Below are 19,871 nucleotides of genomic sequence, written 5' to 3'. Positions count from 1 at the left end.
AGTATAATCATGTAGCAAATACTAAGCTTCGCAGTTTTAATGAGCAATCTAATTATCCATAGAATATAAAGAACTTCATGTTAAAGTTTGTGGTAAGGGAAAGTTATTTCAACTTCCATCAATTTTTGTTTCTTTTTTTAAATGTTATTTTTTTAATTTTTAAATTAAATTGATTTAATTGCGCAGTTTTAAAAGTTGAACAGCAAATTTCAATAACTAAACAAGTTGACTAGCATTTACAAAATATATAACGTCTGTTTGAACATAAGTAAATATTTCGGAATTTCGTAGTAAAATGCTTAAGTCCTTTTGAAGCTAGGAGAATTTCAAAATGGTTTTCAGAACAAACCTAAGAAAAGAGAAAGCCAAAATGAATACATTCCAGCTGTCATCGTCAAACTACCCCTTGCACCTCAGGGACAGCGTTCCCTCCCACTCTTTAGAAACCATCGCGCCCTGGATCCCCATAATGGCGAGATTGATCAAGCAGAAGCTCCTTTGTAAAACGAAAGGAGTAGCAACCCAGGAGGTCCCGGAACCAAATGCATTGCTGGGAAGTGAACATTTCTCTTCAAAATGTTTACGCAGAAAATGACCTTTTTTGGCGAAGAAGTTCTCACAGTAAAGAGGTTAATCAGGGAAAAGTCGGGGAAATATCAGGGAATTTTGGAAAAATTACAAAAAATCAGGGAAAATTGATTTTATGAAGAAAAAAAAATTTTTTTTTGCTTTACAAAATTAAGTACTCTAATTCTCTACGCATTTTCCGCCAATTATCTGTTCAAAAAAAAAGTAAAATTAATGAGGTGCGATTATACACTGCCGCATATTTGTGCATCTTTTTTCCTCAACGTCAAAGTATTGAATCTTACTTATTAACCACAAGATGAATTTCCTAAGATTGCTTCTGTGTCTGTTAGGTTGTTTATTTCCTTTTACGCTTTCAATGCTACGTAAAATAAACAACCATACAGGTAAAGAGGAAACCTTCATTAATGCCTTAACTCCTTTGCCTTTATTCCATTGTCTCGAAGTAATTAGCGTTTGTAATCACGATTTCAAGAAGAAATTTTTGGTTTTTGAATTAATACTATAAAAGCTTAAAAGTTATTACTTCTTCGCATTTTTAATTTGATTACTAAAATTGAACTAAACATTGTTTTTTGGAGTTATACTATTTGTTATCACCGCAGATTATAAAGGTTTTCTTTTCTTCAGACTTAAGTGATTCTTTAATTTTATAACCAAGTTGTATTCTTCTTTTATATATTTTGAAATTAACTAATTGCTTTTTTTTTCTTTTTTTTCTAGCATTTCAAAGTTGTTTGTTACAAAAGCAATCTAATATTTTTTTTCATTTCATACTGTTAAAATCATTTGAAATAGAGTTAACTTGTATGCTTAAGTAAATATCTTTTGTCGGATGTCTTTTCGTCCATAAGCTCATTACTTTTTGCATTGAGAAAGGCGTTCCCTCAAACTGTGAAACACGTGTCTGCTGTAATCGGCAATTTGTGCTTTTTTGACGTTGCTTTTTTTTTTTTTACTTTAAATATCTTTATTTTTTATTGTTAAAATGCTGTATTCATTCATTAAAACCTATGTTCTTGATTAGAGAAGAGCTCCGTATGAATGGATGTCAAATGGTTTCATCTGTTTTGCATAAATATGTCAATTAGTTATATAAGAATAACTACATTACTTCTATTCTTTCACTATTACTTATTATTATTGCAACAATTATTATACTGTTTGAAAACTTAATTCAAAATAATTTCAATTACTTTTTAGTTCTATCATAAATACACATGTTTTTAAGAGTAATTTTAATAGTTTCTAAAAATTCTTATGCTAAGTGGTTTCTGGAAGTAAAGTTTTTTTTTTTTAATTTTCTCTAATCTTTTCATGTAGAAAAATTTAATATACTGTTTCGTAGGGTTTTTTCCCCAGAAAAATTGACTTGATATGTTTTTTTAAATCATTTTATTAAAAAAGTAGCATCTTTTAAAAATATATCTTTAGTTCAACAACTTTGCACAACTTAAACGTTTAAAATACTGCATTTTATGCAAACATACAATGGATTTCAAGTAGAGCAAAGAAAGAAAACCATTATTATTGGTAACGTAAATCAGGGAAATTTGGTGAACTTAATCAGGGAAAAGTCAGGGAACTTTTTTTCACAGTTCCTGTCGCCACCCTGTTGTAAGAAAACTGATTTTCAACCATGAAAATTTTCTCATTTTCATCTGACCAACATTTTAGTCATAGTATTTATAACCTGGTGTAAAAAAGTTTAAAAAGTTAGTATTTTGAATTTTAGTTGAATGAAGAATTCAGCCATATTAAGTCACCAATTAAATTTGGGAGTTTGTCGATTTGCAAGAAAACACAAAAAGGCCCATCTATTTGCACATAGCTATGGTATATTTAATCTTTCAAAGCGTTCTAAACTGAACGAAAAAATTCTCAGATGTTTTAGATTGCTTTTATTTCTGCTGTAATTTTTACTTCTACCTTTAAAAAATAAATACAATATAACTCTAATTTAATGATGGTCAAGGGGCTGGAAAAAGTTGTCCTTAAATCAAGGATATCGTTAAATCAAGGAGCTTAGACATTCAATGCAGTCGAATCCGGACCAGTAAAATGTATAATTAATTGGAGGAAATCTTTAAATTGAGTATCTTTAAATTGAAGCTATACAGTCATCCCTACTTAATTGGGTAACGAATAATCAAATACCCCAATGATAAGAATATAAATCTGTTGAACCAAAAAATTTCCTATAGCAATAATGTTAGATTTCCCCTCTTAAAGAAATATTTTTTTCATCCATGCCGTGCTTAATCCCATACATATTCAAAGTTTCTTGAGCAAAACTTTTATTTCAAGTTGAATTTTTCGTCTATTTCTTGTGAAGAAGTCCCATTTCCCCTCTTGAATGAAAAATGTCGCTTAAAACAAAGCACAAAAGAGGGGCTAACAGTTATCCTAGTTAGCTTCTATCTGTAATCTTATCTCAGGCTATAAAATGCATCAGGGGGTTGGGTGTTTGGAGATTTGGAAGAATTGAACCTCATGCAGTGAGCGGAGATTAAAATGTTTCTTTGATTGGTCCTGTCCTTCCCGTCTCATGCCTCAAGGAACTCAGCTTCTCTCTGTGTAGAAAATGGATCCCAGGGCTATTTAGTTCTTGTTCTTGGAAGATAGTTATCAATGGCATTGTTAGATTGAGTTTGATGTTTGACAAAGTTGTAGCTGGAGAATACAGAAAGGCTTTTTCCGAAATCGGTTAATTGTTAATTTTTTGCTCTGCTTCGGACTGATTGTGTGGTAAAATGAAAGCAAAAAGGAACGACGTAAGCTTATGTATACAGTTAAGTTTTGGAAGGAATAAAAAATAGGAATACAGACAGATAATTGTGACAGAATTTGAGATTTCTAAACTCGGGTTTCAAGAATAAACCAAAACACTGATAAAATTGAGGAAGAGTTCTTTAAGAAGCAATGAAACTAAGTGAATATTAGTTTTTGGTACTATTTACATATGTAGTACATGTATTTTTTTTAATCATTTACATAACATTAAGTATTTCAATTTTGGCGAAATTTATGTATATTTAAGTAACCAAGAATCATTTACCATATATCTTAGTAATAATGAATATATTACCATCAAAATACTTTTAAAATAAATTTCTTGTATTCCCCGTATAATCGAATAAAGCTTGTCGAACGGTTGATATTCGTTTAAGCGGGGCTGATTGTAATGTACATAAATGTTTTTTTTAATTGAAAAGTTTAAGCCGTTTCTCACAAAAGAATGTGTGGACCAACCTTGTCATATTGAAACTTTCTCTAAAACCATTCAGCTCTGAAACCTAACTGTGATTATATAGTAACCAAAATTTTTTTCTGGCGGGAAGCTGTTGTGGTTTTTCTCAAACTCTGTGTATAAGGGGTGATTTGGTGCTGGAATGCCGTTCTCGTACTACTTTTCTGAGAAAATTAAAGGTTCCCTTTCAGATTAAATTGATCATGAGTCAAGATTCAATTGGAATTCTGGTACTGGAATGGGGGGGGGGGGGAGACGACTACAAATTTACCCTTGCAGTGTGCATATATAAATGTATGCTTGTTCAATATTATATTGCTATTAGATTTATCGTCTACCAGTTATCATAGAGCTGCCTATGGCGCCTATTGAACTGAGCAGTGAAGTTCAATTTGATTCAATGGTCCAGGTTACAAATACAGTATATGATAGTTTCTATATATATATATATATATATATATATATATATAAATATGTGTGTGTTTGTTTTTTAGTATTAAAATGTGATAAAAATAACTGAACATTGCCATTTCAGAAGAATTTTTAAGAAATTTTGTATTTAAATTTAAAACCTAAGTGTTAAATTCTTGGTAATTTTTGAAGAATATTTTATGGAATGTTCTTGAAAGTATCCCTTTGAAAAAGAACGATTAAAAATATTCTCCAAAATAAAATTAAAAATACTAAACATTAAATATAAATTCAAAATAAAAGTACCTACTTTCCTGTATATCAGCATCTATGGAAGGGAAGGGGGCATCATATTACCCATTATGTTTCTGTGGGGCTAGAGAGTTCACAAGTGTGAAAATTTAGGGCACAAGTAGGTTGATTCATATTGCGCCTTAAAATATTAGAAAATTCATCAAAAACAATCATTTTGTTAGGGGTTTGTTTTAAGATTTTTTCACTTATTTTTCGGTGTAAAACCAAAGTATCAGACTCGCTCCTAAGATCCCCCATGTCCGAAAAAAAATTTCTTACTGTAAAATTGTTTTTTAAATCTTGGAAACACTGCATGTTGCATGCAATTCGCACAGCAGATCTTCAGTGAAGAAAATTTCTTTATTACATATATTTTCTTAAGATACATTCATAGATATCATCAACGCCATGCTGAACTAACTAATGTGAATATTGGCATTTTTTTGGAGAACCAAAACACTGAAATTTTTTTTTTCTCCTCCTGACGCATTTAGTTAACTGTCAATCTTTTAATTTTTATACATATCTTTAAGAGTAATAAAATTATTATTTTTGAAGTAGTTACAACTAGTAGCCTTTTTTGAGTACTACGGAAAACATCGAATTCAAAACACACTATTTTTCACATTCTTTAGTTTAGCGTGGTGCCACAATATAATTAAAGTGTGCTTCATTAGTATATTTATATTTCAGGGGATGCACCATCCCCATTGTTTATTAGTATATCAATAAGTGTGCACTATTTTCTCCAACAACTCCCTACCTTTTAGAATTGTCTTAAGATTGTCATATAGCACCAAAGAAGTGTGTTATTCTTATGAACCGTGCAAGAGATCAAGCATGTGTCTAAAAGTCGGATACCTAAGTTTGTGCCTGCCATACTGCACATACCATAGTAGCTTATAAGTTTGTTATTTTATAGTGAATGTGTTGTAAGGAAGTACAATGCTATATTGCTAATTTTGCTAAACTAATGCATTTTTTTCTGCATTAATCTAATATATAAAAATCTCCTGTCACAGTGTTAGTTATTGAACTCCTCCGAAACGACTCGACCGATTTTCATGAATTTTTTATGTGTATTTGTAGAATAGGACATAAAGTATATTTCATATCGCTAGGTAATTGAGAAGTCCCATTTAATCATTTTTTCCGCGACGCTCCAGCCAAATATCGGAGCATGGCCCCACTAGATGGTGCTTGGGAAACTCTCAGTGATTTAAAATTTTATTTATTGCCATTTTCTATTTCTAAAAAATAAAATGTTTGAAACTAATTTTATAAAGGTTTTTATTTGCAATGGTTTTCAGTTTCCCTTTGATTCTTTAGCGAAAATATTTTGATAAGTGAGAGATTTGCAATTAGAAAATAGGGGAGAGTAAATTTTGGGAATATAGGTATTTTAGACATCAAATAAAAGAAATACAAAAAGTCAAAAAATCTAATACATAAAACTGTCATGTCATGGTGTTTGTGTTTAAACCCTCCGAAACGGCTTGACCGTTTTCATGAAATTTTTTATATGTATTTGGTAGGTATGAGAATAGGTCGTAAAGTATATATATCATACTGAGAGGTAATTAGTGTGTCTCTATAGTGCAGCTCTGGTTAGTTGAGCTATGATCTTGACTATGTTTACCTGTTTTAGGGGAGTTTAGTGAAAAATAGATGTGTTATTGGGCTCAGATTTTAGTTGGAATATTTTAAAAAAAGTACTAAGAAAGTTCCTCAACTCAACTTAGCGCCAAGTACCCCTCCCTATTTGCCGAAACAGAGGTAAACATTGTCAGAGTCAGAGCTCAACTTCTCAGACCTCACAAAATCGATTTTTTTGACTATCAAGTCTCAAAGTGACGCCACAGTTTGGCAAAACATTGAAAAACTCTCAAATATTTAAAAATTTTATTTGTTGCCATCTGCTATTTGTCAACAAATAAAGTGTTTGAATAATTTAAGCAACGCTTTTGCAATGATTTTCAATTTTGCTCTTTGACTCTTTTGCAGGGGTATTTTGATAAGTGGGAAATTCATGATTAAAGAATGGAAGGGTGAGACTTTAGGGTTATAGGTACTTTTTGATTCCAAATTTTGAAAGAAAGTGTCAAAAAAAAAAAAATCTGGATACTGACGTTCCGATTATACATCTGGCAGTTTTGGCGGGTCAAGGTGCATTTTTTTCGGGGGAGGGGGGATGCACAATGTGAAACTAGCAAAACATTTCTCATTTTGCCAATATTTGCCGAAATATGATCTAATGATGACATCGCATTATCCGTTGTATCATTTGGCATTGCAGTAATTTTACTGGATGGATGCAGAACAGCTCATTCAGCATTTAAACTGCCACTGAATATTCAAAATAACCCAGATGCAGTGTACATCTAAAAGGTAACGAGGCACTCTGTTACTCTCTTCAAGTGATTTCAGACAAGCATTTCCGTTATTCTACATTCAAAATTCGCTGATGAGATTCAAGTTTACTTGAAATCCTCGCCACTATATCGTAATGTTTAAAATGTCCAGCTAAAACATGTACATTAGGGTGGAACGAAAAAAAAAGTTTTTGATTTTCAATTTGCCGTAGTGCGGAAAAGTTGCCTTTGCATGCAAACAAGATGTAAAAAAATATGAAAAATATTGAAGCACGTCTTGAGGTGCCGCAAAAAGCATAAAATTTTGCAAAATTGGAATTTTTGCTAAATTTTAAATTTTTTTAAAAAAAATTTCAAATTTATCTTTATGCTTCAAATGCTGTCAAAAAGCAATTTTTATGCTCAACAGGTCACAAAATAACTTTTTTTGGTTGTTCGGATTATGTCTTGAGGTGCCGCAAAAGCGAAGTAAGTTTCGCAAAAACGCACTTTTTGCCGAATGCACTGGCATCTTGGAGCTTGAGTCATTTCAGCAGCGGATGTGTAAATGGGGCAGGGCTGGTCAGCAGTGATTTGTGTGAGTGGGGCCAAGCTCAGATCAGGTGTCAATTTCTTTGTCGAGTTGAGTTAGTGAGTAACGTAAAATTTCGTTAGTTGGTAAGATACGTCATTGTCGTGAGTTGCAATGGCTCAGTCTAAACAAGTGCAGACGACACAAACGTCAGAATGTCCTATTTTTGGAATCTTTAGCGATTTCAATGAAGTTTTTCTACCTACTTACGAAGATGTAATGAAATGCTCCTGTTTTATTAGACACGGCCTAAAAAGTGCGGCTGGAAAAGATCTTTCTGTAAGTGAAATATGTATGATGTTTTAGTTTCCAGAATAGATAACATTTGGTCAAGAGCTTCATTGAGACAACAGAAATGTAAGCCTAATGGATTCTTAGATGATAAAACAAAAGAATCAAACGAGTTTAAAGACAAAATAGGTCAACAGCTAGAAACCTGTTCTAATCTTCCTGTGGTTACTTTCTTACCTATTGAAAATAACGTTCTTTTTGAGAACATACAGGACATAAGTACCGATCACAAATATGTATTGGATATGTGTGTCACTATATCAAGTGGGACTTGCTCACTAGATTTATCATTTATCTTCAAGGAACCTGGGAAAACTTCCCCACTCCAGATGACTTACATTTGCAAACCGTATATTTCGATTGTACGTGGCAACTAAAAATCCGACTGAAAATCTCAAAAATCTGACTCATTACATTCTTAAAGTGTAGTAAAGTATAGTTTCCTTTATATGGGCGTGGCATTTCGCTAAAATTGTTGAAACAAATAATAACACTGAAATATATTAATAGTAATCATTATTCATTCATTTATTTTCAAGAAAGGATCCATTTCTTGTACGGATCAAGTGGGCAAAGCGTATGCTCCTGTGTAGTTTAAGATCAAGTAAAAACCTTCTCGTGCTTACGGCTCTAAACATTTATTTGAACGTATCTTACATTCACGATATCTCTCTCATGATTTTAAGAACATTATAGACCGGGTTATATAAAGAAATATGTATTTTGGTGCAACAGATAAATCTCCATTTGGCTATGTTATGCAAAGAGCGTAGAAATGTAGGAGAACTTATATTACGACGTGTGTTGAATGCAAGAACACAAAGTAGAGGCCGGTGTAAGAAGTTTAAAGTTCAACAAATAATTTTTGCTGCCAAAGATTACATCGATTTGATCTCGTGGGGTGAAAATGAAATAACCGAACCCCCCCTTGGTAAAACATTTGTCTAGTGAATCCCTCAAAGTGAAACTTGTAACCACTAAGCGGCTCTTAAAAAGTATGTTTCAGTCGCAGGAGACGAAAAATTGACTCAAGAGTTATATGGAAGAAAGAGTTATCTGGTACAAAAAAAAAAAAAAAAAAAAAAAAAAAAAACACTTTAATGTGTCAAAGAAGTAGGCACAAACATCATACAGGTTTAACCATTTATTTACAATCATTAAGAATACTTTAAATGGTAAAAATGGAATTGTTAATTTCTTTTATAGTATACTAGTGATACCCGCACGGCTTTGCCCGTTGTAGAAAAATTAAAAGGTCATTTGGTTTGCTTGTATATTAACAAATAATGTAAGAAGAATTTCTCGCCAATTGGCTTACCCATGTTACGGTTCCACGTTATGACCACTTGGTAATTTACTCGCCCATCTTATAATTTTGCTTGGGTAAATGTGATTAAAACTGGAATAGAAAAAGAACAAAATCGAATTTTCGAAAAATCACTTCAAGGTGCACACCCCCATGCTACAAACTAACTTTGTGCCAAATTTCATGAAAATCAGCCGAAAAGTCTAGGCGCTATGCGGGTCACATAGATCCAGACAGAGATCTAGATCTCCAGACAGACTTTCAGCTTTATTATTAGTAAAGATTATGATTTTTTTAAAAATTGTATTTTGTAATTAGTATTTTTTTTTAACATAATGCTTAAAAAATGTATTTACTGCCATATTTTGTGCCGTTATATACAGTAGGAAAGCATAAAAAGGAAGTTCACTGTTAAATGGAAATTTCGGTTACTATCAAACTTTAAGCTCGTTGCGGCACCTAAAGATGTTGTAGTAAAGCAATGAAATTTCTTCTGCTTTTTTTAAAACTTAAATGACAACTTTTCCCCCCTACGGCAAACCAAAAAAATTGAAAAAAAAATTTAAGGTCATTTTCGTTCCACCCTAATGTACATCCAAATGCTACAAGATCCATTTGTTGTCAAATTCTCGGATCCATTGTCAGATATCGACAAATGAAAATTTGCTGTCTATAAAAATTTGAAAGCATAAAATTGCTCAGTAATTTCAGCACCATCGTTGATTCGAGAAAATGTTCTCATTGACCGCGATGTACACACACAATACATGCATCATGCATGGCTGGCAGAAAGAGCCATATTTGGCAGCAAAAAAATGGAAGTTGACGATTTATAAGCTTCGCAATAGGACCTTGTGACTTGGTATCATACAAATCTATTAATACAGTTTACCATTCTGATGAAGCTGTAAATTATCCTACAGAGTTTTTGAATCCTAGAAATAATTTATGTGGCAGAACGAGGTCTACTGGATCAGCAAGTATTCTATAAGATTGGATTTTTCATGTGATTCTGAAATTGAAGATTATGAAAAGAGGCATGAAAAATTACGGAAACTTACTAAAGTAATACATTCAATTTTGCAAACAACCTTTGTTTTTCTAGTCAGAGCTTGATTCTGTAATACTTATTGTGCAGTGTATACAGGTTTATATGAAATACTTCTACAAAGTTAAAGGGATGATAGTATCCATCTAGACTAGCAATTACATAGGAACATATGGACTCGAACACAGTGTGGCCACACTACATGCACACAAATCCAGAAACTGACAGATGCGCAAGAGGTCGTATATTTAATACACAAAGATGATTTTACACAACATTTTAATTTTTGAAAGGGGATGAAATCAGTTCTTTAAATTTGTGCCTTGAACCTGTAATAGATATGTCGGAATGACAACACACCGATCCTCACAATGACTAGTTATTTTGACAAGCTATCGTTGATCTGTGCATTGTTGTTGCAGCTCGTGTATTATAGTTACAGGCCATAACTATAAACTGCTTTAAATCTGTGTTAAAATTTAAAATGTGTATAAAATTGTCTTAGTGATAACTTTTTACCTCTTTTGCATTCGTCAGTTTCATGCTTAGTGTGTTCTAGTGCATCAGCATTGCGTATTTGATCATATGTTCCTATCTAATTATTGGCTATCTTCATTGATACTATCATCCCTCTAAATTTGATGAAGCCTTCTAGATACACCATGTGTAGCCAAGGGCATAGTGAAGTCAGATGACTTTGGTACTTTGAAACTAGGTGGAACGTAGTTTTAAAATATTGTGTCAAGTATTTTTTTATTTTATATCTGACTCTTAACTAACTGAATCCTTCCAAAAATGGACATTTTTAAAAATCTCTTCAAACCAATTAATAAGAAACGTTATTTATAGGCTGTGGGACGATGGCATAAAAGATGCTTAAAAACATGGTTTCGTTTGCCAACTTCGGGAACTACGAAAAGTGATATTTTTCTGAATCCTTAATGTCTACAGATGAAAAAAACCCAATGTTCACAAAAAAATAGTGTCTCATAATTTTTTTACAGACCATTAAAGATACATGAAAAGGAGTGAAACTGTCAAGCAAGAGGCAGACAAATTTTAAATACATAAAAAATATTATACATGTACATTTAAAATATTATGCATGTACGTTAAAAACATTATGTATGTACATCAGAAAATAGTTTTTTTCAAGAAGCAAACTCTTCATTCTGAAGTATCATCGTCGGAAACACTGAATTCATTTATCCTGTTTTTGCGTATGGAGTTATTTTCCTCCTGAGAGTTTATACAGCTACAGTCACTAGAGGAAAATTATGTGCATGAACAATTTTACGTCTTGCATGTACTACATCTCTTCGAAGAACACCGAGTTTTCGAGCATGTACAGGAGATTAGTTTTTGAACATTTCTGATGCAATGGAAATAGTGCTAAATTGTATTTCAATACTGCCCGCATTTATAGTCCATCCAATGTTCTGATGAACTGGGAGCATTGATTAAATCAGTGGTGCTCAACCTACAGCCCGCGGATCAAATGATGACCCATGTGCCCCGTCGTTGTATTCAGTGTTAAAAAACGAAAAATATATTCTAAAACCTTCCAAAAATACTAGTAATCTTCTTTCAGTGTTATGAATTTTGAAGTCAAGTAGTCATAAATTGATTTCTGAAACACAGATGCAATAAAATAAGCATGTAGTAATTAAACTTAAATCATATAAATAAATTTGACATTTGTTCTGGTCCACGAGATTCCTATTAATGTGAGTTGTCGCCCGCAGGTAAAAAAAAAAAAGTTTATTCACCACTGGATTAAATTATTCAAGCATCAGCAATGAATATTTGCTTGATAGTTAGTGCACAAACGAGGGGATAGGGTAAGAGTCACAGTTCGGAATTGGTTCTTTTTCACTTCAGCTCCGCAGTCCTGGTAAAAACATTTGCGCTTTAAATTCATTCCATTTTGATTCAGTCATATTAATCTCTGACTTTCATCAAAGTTAAGTCTATGAGATATGATATTTCTACATTTATTAATAACTTTCATTTTTATTTCTCGTCATCAAAAATTGAGAATGTATTCAGAATCTACTCCATTTTTTCAGTTTTTGGTGACATAAAATAATTTTTCGCGTTGTCGTTAATGTTAAAAAAAAATTTAATTGTGGAAAAATTGCCCTTAAATGGCTAATTAAAAAAATTTTTGTAAAAATATTTTCATCAAGAGCTTTTTCCAACAAAGTTTTTCTTAAACAAATCCGTCTTTAAGTTCGCATTTTATATTTGCCTTGAATTTTTCCCGCAAGCGCTAATATAAAGTGCTTTGAACTGTTCAAAATTGAACGAAAAAATATTCAAATCAAAAAATGAAATACCGGAATGAGGTGTCATCGGGAAGATCTTTAAAAAAACGACTTCCTATTACTCCAATTTAATGTAATTTTCCCATTATTGGCAATACTCTCTGAATATCACCAACAGTGGCGAAAGAAACCAGATTTTAAAAAAAAATCGCCAAATTTGTAAACTTGGCGTCCAAAAGACTGGCGATATATTGCCAAGTGTCCTCCAAATTATAACACCACTTGAATTTACATCGAAATTAACAATGATTTCCTCCAAAAAAAGTGGCAAAAGACCCCTTTAGAAACACCCGAATGCAACCAAAAGGGAAGGTGCACAACTAGACCCCACTAGGGGTCTACGTACCAAAGTTCAACTTTCTAGGACATACCGTTCTTGAGTTATGTGACATACATACGCACATACGCACATACATACTACGGACGTCACGAGAAAACTCGCTGTAATTAACTTGGGAATCGTCAAAATGGATATTTCGTGTGTCTAGGCACTTATCCACGTGAGGTAGAGTCGAAAAAAAAAAAAAAAACCTCAACATTCATTCGGGGCTGAGCAAAATGGAAATTAAGGAAATTTTTGAGTGGAAAATTTTTTTTGCGAATACAATACTTCCTTTTTTGTAAAAGGAAGTAAAAAAGTTTGTTTGAATCGAACGATTTGTTAATTTTTTTTGGGGGGGGGGAGGGCACATAGGTCGACCGACAGACACATATTTTCCCCATCTCAAACCCCTACTTTTGAATTTGATATTTATTTAATTATTTTATCTATTTCTTTGACTTATTTTTTGTACTAAGCAATATTTTTACGATACATTAACCTTAGCACAGTAAACCACCTTTTATGTCCTTTTTTATTTTATATTACTTTGACGAGAAAGTAGGCTAAAAATGAGCTCAAAATATCGTCTGTAATCAAAAAGCAATACTATTAAAAAAGGAAAAGATAAAGCATCGTGATATGAAATATACTTTTTAGTTTTCAATTTATCGTCTGCTAATGTTTAATTTTATAATATTTTTTAAACATCGATGGCATCTGTTAGAGATGTTTATGTTCTTAAGATTTTGTAGATCAATTATTGCTATTCGGTGATTCATTAATATCTTTTTTGTGAAGTAAAGTGCCTTCTAATTTTTGTACTTAACAATGTCTATGTGTGCTTGCTCTAGTGTAATAAACGAAATCTTGAGATGAAGATCATTCAGAGCTGCGGATTGATACAATTTTTTCTTTCCTTTTAGTTACAAAATTACGAAGCGAAAGTAAGTAATTTAAAACGTATTAATATATTTTGCAACGAAAAACTGAGCAAAACAGTAAAATTTCGGTTGGAAAACTATTTATTAAATTTTTACATTATAACTATTGTGTTTAATAGCGCCATCTAGAGACAATTGTTTTTGTGTAAGTGCTAACAGTCCACGGAACATAGTTCCTACTTCAATTACTAATTAAAACTTAATGAGACAATTCCAGCTTGTGAACATTGTATTTTTCTACTAAGTTCATCATTTATAATAGATTTCAAGCAAGTTCACGTAGTCCCTAAGATTGGTAAACGAACTTGAACGATATTTGCACTCGGCCCATAGACTATTAAAAGCACATAACCCAAAAGCAGTTTATGGCAAAAAAAAGGGGTGCTGCACTTCTCTACTGGGGGCATTTGGAATACCATTTTATTTAAATATGACATGTAGGAACAATAAATAATGCATTTTTTAATTTATCAATTTCAAAAGTATTGTTTATGCATAATTTTCTCAATTATGTTATGTATAGAATTCAATTCTTTTTTTGAAGAGGCATCTACTCTTCCTCCCCCCCCCCCATAGGTCCACAAACAAAGCAAGATGAAAAGAATTGTTTCATTTTAATTTTTCCATTATGTTTCTGTCCAAAAACACTAACACTAGAACACTGCATAACAAATTCAAATTTTAATGCAACTAGAAATCTCTTGCATTTTGTTCTATGTGTTTAGTTTTCATTGTTTTTTTTTTTTTTTTCACTTAGGCTTCACGTACTATGTAATTAATGATCTATTTTGAGATTATATAGACTGAAATTCTGCTTTATATTCCAGATGTATCGACTGACAGTGCGGACTAGTAAAGATTCAGTATCTAAGGAATTGTGTGAACTTTTGCATGATCAATTTTGACCTGCATTTTCGTCAGCAATTATTCTGACATAAGACACCAAGAATTGTTGCACTATATTCAATTTACTGTGCTTTAAGGGTTGAGAAAATTAAACTGATCCTTAGAATTCTATCTTCAGGCCAGGAGCTACAAATACTCAGAGTGCTTATGCTCGTTTCCAAAATTTTATTCCTGAGCTGTGGTGAAAACTTGTGGGGCCATAAGGTCTCAGATTTTGCATTTTTGAAGGGAACTTGAAAAATAAGTATTCACTGTTGGACAGAGATGCCAGGATGCATTAGAAATATGAATTTTTATTAATGTTTTTACTATAAAATTGCATCTTCATTTATATTCTTCCATCACAATCATTCCCAGCGTGTATGTAACTTGTAGTAGATGCTTTTCATAAACAGATAACAGTATTTTGCTTTAATTACAAACATTTTACAGCGTACATAAATATTTAAAATTCGATATTTGTTTTTTACATGAGTATTATTGTATAGTTTGAACTGTTTAACTTGCAATTTGTTCAAAACTTAATAGTTGCCATAGGTTTCTCATCGAAACCTTTTTCTTTTTCGTCTTGAATAATATTCCATGCATTTCAATTTACATTGGTTTGTTCTTGTAATTTGAAATATGTTTTCATGAAACTTGAGGATGATGTTTTCATTGCTGATTCTTATGTAGTAATATGTTTGGTGCGAAAGAATATTTGAATAGATTCTGAAAACCATTCATCCCCTTTGTAAAGCCCCAGGAGATGACTGGTTTTTAGGCACATTGATTCCCTTATCCTCTTCAATTTTTTGTTCTATTTGAAGACTGCATGAACTTGAAGAATAAAGCTGAAATTTTAAGCTGTTTTGTATATGAATGTTGGCATCTCTGTGTTTATAGTTCTTTAAATAACTTGTGTTATGTGTCGAATATTGCATTTGAAATTTTGTGAAAGTTATAGCTGTTACTATATTCTTTGTTAAGGAAGAAAAAGTTTTAAATGCTCTATTTAAAAAATATTCAAATTGAATGTCTTATGTTTTTATAGCTATTTGTTTTGTCAAGTTTTTTTTTCAAACAATGTGATATCTTCTTAAATTAAGTTTTGTAGATGTTCTAGGACTGAAGGATGTTAGAACTTCTACACTGTAATGTATTGTTGTGATGTTATGATGCATCACAATCTATTTCAAGCAGTTTAAATTTTAAAAATAATATTCCAACATAAACAGTCATTAGTATAAAAAAGATGAGTGTATAATTTGAAATGTAACTCATAAATTAAATAATATTCAAAATATTTCTATAACTTTATTCATTGAAACAAAAATATTTGCTGTGGTAGAAGTTCTTGATTGATTGTATAAATTTTACTATATTTAAAAATTGCTTATTCTAATTTTGGAAAACTTATGCAAGATAAGATAAAATTTATTAACAAACAAAATACACATACATAACAGTAAGCAAAATTTAAAAAAGTAAAGTTAAAAAAACTTACAAATTATAAAACATAAATTACAAACTTCATAACAAAATATTAAGAAAATCTTGACTATAGTTCAACACGAGTTAGTATTAAATTCACACTAAAGAGTGCCAAAGGCACTGTCAGCAGTGTTTTTTAATTGGTTTAGTATGGAGTACAAACACAAATATGTATTAACAGAAATATTTACAAATTAATTTTACACAAGTAGTAAAAATTTTACACAGAACAATTATTGGACTGTTTGACTCCAGAAAAAAAAACTCGCATTGAAACATTCAATAGTATAAAAATTACAATACAAAATCCCCCCCGGTTGGCAAGTCAGTATATTTTATCAGCTAAAAGTTAATTGTTGATAGAATGTCATTATTTTGTATATATTCATTGACCCCTTGTTTATATTTTTTAAAGTTCTTCTCATTCCTAACATCTTCCGTTAGTTCATTAAACAGCCGCGGTGCCAAGTAAAAGAATTGCTTTTTAATAATCGTTTTATTTGGTTTTATAACTTTATATTGTTTACCTGAAATTCGAGTATTATATTGTTTTTCATTAATTTCAAACCAGTTATTATTGTTATGCAAAAAATACAATATTCTCTGTGATAATGATAAGATAAATAGGATAAATGGATGTATTAAAGATAATTATAACTGATAGATACTGATACAAGCAAGAAATTAACATAACAATCAGCATTAAAAGCACAAAATAGCAATAGTCTTTTTACATTTAAAAAAGGTGTGCTTTGTGACCTCAAACAAAAGTCTTAGAAATTTTTGTGGCTGATTTGTGCTTTTAATATTTCATATTTTACCCACAAAAAAAACATTGCTTTGTTGCAAGAAATTATTTGAGATGAATGACATGTAGTAAATTTCGTTACTTACTATTTTTTGTTATGAGCTAAAAAAATTTGCATTTCTGAATGATTTGGAAGAAGTGAAGAGTTTTATTTGCATATAAAATTTTCACCTGTGTGATTATTTGATGTTGAAGCATTTGTTTTTACACCATGATTGTGTCGGTTTAGGCTTGGTTTGCTGCCAATTCAACACTGATCTGAAAAAATTAGATTGAAAAAGCAACAGATCCATGGACTGTGTCCGTACATCTGTACTTTGGTTTGTGTTTGGTGTAAGATCCATGCAACTGTTTAGAGAAGAATTCTAAATTGGGTTAATTATTATTTGGTGTACACCTGTTTTTCAGTCCTAGGATGTTCAACCTTTTCCCCCATATTTATTTTACTCTTAAACGAGTTAACACCTGGGAGAGAGAAACATAGAACTTTTAATTATTTTAAGTTAATCTTTTTAAATATATTTTGTTGCGCCTTATGGGCAAATAATAATGTACAGAAAATTATTATATAATATGTTTATTTATTTAAGTGGTATATTTTATGTTTATAAACAAGTTATAAAATAAGTTTCGATCTTGTACAGAATCTGTTTTGCCTTACATAAAATTTATATTGAAAGAAATGAAATACTGTGGGTAGATTTTTAGTCACGTTTTGTATTAAAGAATGGTGTGTAATAACGAGAAGAAATGAACTATTAAAATATTTATGCATTTTTCATTATCATTAATAGTATCTTCATTTGGAATGACTGTTGTTCCATGTTTGTTACTGTTGAGTTGTAAAATATTTGTTTTAATATGTTTGATGCATTGTAATATGCTCAAATCATATGTTTCATTGCATGAATTCTATGTTTGTTTTAATTGAAATGCCTCAGTAAAAAAAAAATTGTATTTTACATGGTTATTAAAGTGTCATCTAAAGTGCCTGCTTTTTAATATTTTTCAACAGTACCGACTTTTCTCTTGGATATTAGTTGCTGTGATTGTCTGCAAAAATAAGTTATCTGAAGTACCTGAAGTATTTGTTTAAAAATTTTTAAATCAGTGCCAAGTATTTGTTATAAGTTTCCTAGATGTGGTTTATGTGTACAATATCTAAGTCATTAGGGTGCAAGTGCAGCAAAGTTTCTTAACTTTTCATATAAAATTAGTTTATTTATTGTTATGGTCTTTTTTGTAACTTATATGTTTAAATGCAGTATGTATAAAAATATATTGTGGTAGCTGTGTTTATCTGGAATGTGTAACATCAAGATTTACTTTTCAATGAATAAATGGAATTTTATAAGCTTGGAAAAAGCTTCTGTCCTATGCTAATATTTCAGCTACTGTAATTCTATGAAATTTCAAAATCCGGAACTGCAGGTAAAAAGTTCGGTTCCATTATGCTTATTTCAGGGCAAAAAAAAAAAACTAGATCTTAGGCTTTAATTGTATTTTTAAAACTTTATGTAATCTACAATACATTATATATGTCGGGGTTTTTTTTTGGGGGGGGGGGGGTTGCTTGATTCAGAAAAATGGGGATAAATCAGTGTTTCTCAGTACAAGCTAAAGCAGAGAGCATTTAAGAACTTTGTCAAACAAATAAGTCAAACCTTACTGTTATTCCCCCCCCCCTCAACGTTTGTTACAATGCATAACATTTGCTTGACATTGCTTATTCTATTAGCTCGATGTTTTTACGTCGTTGAATTTTTCCCTGTTAACCTGAAGTTTTGAGCATTTGTTTGTCTGCTTTTTGTGAAGTTTTTCTCATTTATTGTGCAAGATTGTAGTTTTATTGCAGCTGTTGTGCCTATTCTTTTAATATGCATGTAGTGTCCAAAGTTTGCAAGCTGTGAATGTATTTGAAACACAAAATACTTCAAAAATAGACATTTTTTACTGGGCAACCGTTTGAGAACTTAATTTTTAATCAATAATGCACTTTCAAAAAAAAAAAATTCTTGCTCTATTATGAATCAACTGAGTTGAAACAATTTAATTTCTATGGACTGTGACTGCTTAAACTTAAGTTTGAAATTCAGTTTCTCTTCATCTTCTTTGTAATAGTAAATCAAGTTTAAAAAGATGTCTGGATGCATGAAAAATGTTTTTTTTTTTGGCGGAAAACCACAACGTTTCAACGGCAGGTTTGTCTTGTTCTCCTAGAAGTAAGATTTCCTGAATATTGCTTTATTAGAAATGTTTAGCAGTCAACTTGCTGCTTTTTGTAGGAATGAATTTGTAAAATTTCACAGTAACTGGTATATTTGAAAGTAACTACACTTCAAGTCAGTGTGGTCAGTTAAGAACTTCGTTTATATTCATGTTCAACCAGGATTTTGTATGTTGTGAAATGTTAAGAAAATGAACTTTATTCATGTACATTTAGATATTACAAAGATTTTAACTAGGCTTAGTGCAAAAGTAGGATTTTTTACAAAACTAATATTAGTGTCTGTTAATTAAAAAATATTACTTTTTACTGATTTGCATATGATTGGCACATGCTTTTAGAAAAGAAAAATATCTTGCATGATTGTTATTTTGTTTCTGAAAATTTTACATTTATTTTGTACTAGTCTTATGTTTGATAAGATCTCATTAAAATTTAGAGTAGTATTTGGAAAACAACATTTTCACACCAAACATTTCATTAAATATAAAATAGATCTTTAATGAAGTTTCAGTTTAGAAATCTTTTGATAAGAATCTACATAATTAACTGTCCATTTTTTAAAGATAATTTTGTTAAAAATGAAAACTTTGAGTACCACACAACTTTAATATTTCTTGTAAATTCATTTGATATTTCAGGTCAAATGTATTTTTACATTTTTGATATCACAAAAACTTTTCTCTTTAGAGCAATATTGTAATACTGTAGAAATTGATTTTGACTGCTTTGATAT

At 31.1% G+C, this 19,871-nt stretch overlaps 1 protein-coding gene across 1 annotated transcript in view; it reads left to right on the top strand.

Moving 5' to 3' along the window:
• Positions 1 to 15,096, top strand: part of LOC129218439 (AP-2 complex subunit alpha-2-like) — an 87,117-nt gene extending 72,021 nt beyond the window's left edge. Inside the window, exon 25 of the mRNA XM_054852705.1 lies at positions 14,549 to 15,096. Coding sequence (XP_054708680.1) covers positions 14,549 to 14,626 — 78 coding nt within the window. The 3' untranslated portion in view covers positions 14,627 to 15,096. The remainder of the gene's footprint in view (positions 1 to 14,548) is intronic.
• The last annotated feature ends 4,775 nt before the right edge of the window (positions 15,097 to 19,871 follow it).

This window comes from Uloborus diversus, chromosome 3 (assembly GCF_026930045.1).
Source record: "Uloborus diversus isolate 005 chromosome 3, Udiv.v.3.1, whole genome shotgun sequence".
Taxonomy (NCBI): Eukaryota; Metazoa; Arthropoda; class Arachnida; order Araneae; family Uloboridae; genus Uloborus; species Uloborus diversus.
This window is presented reverse-complemented; position numbering and strand designations above follow the sequence as displayed.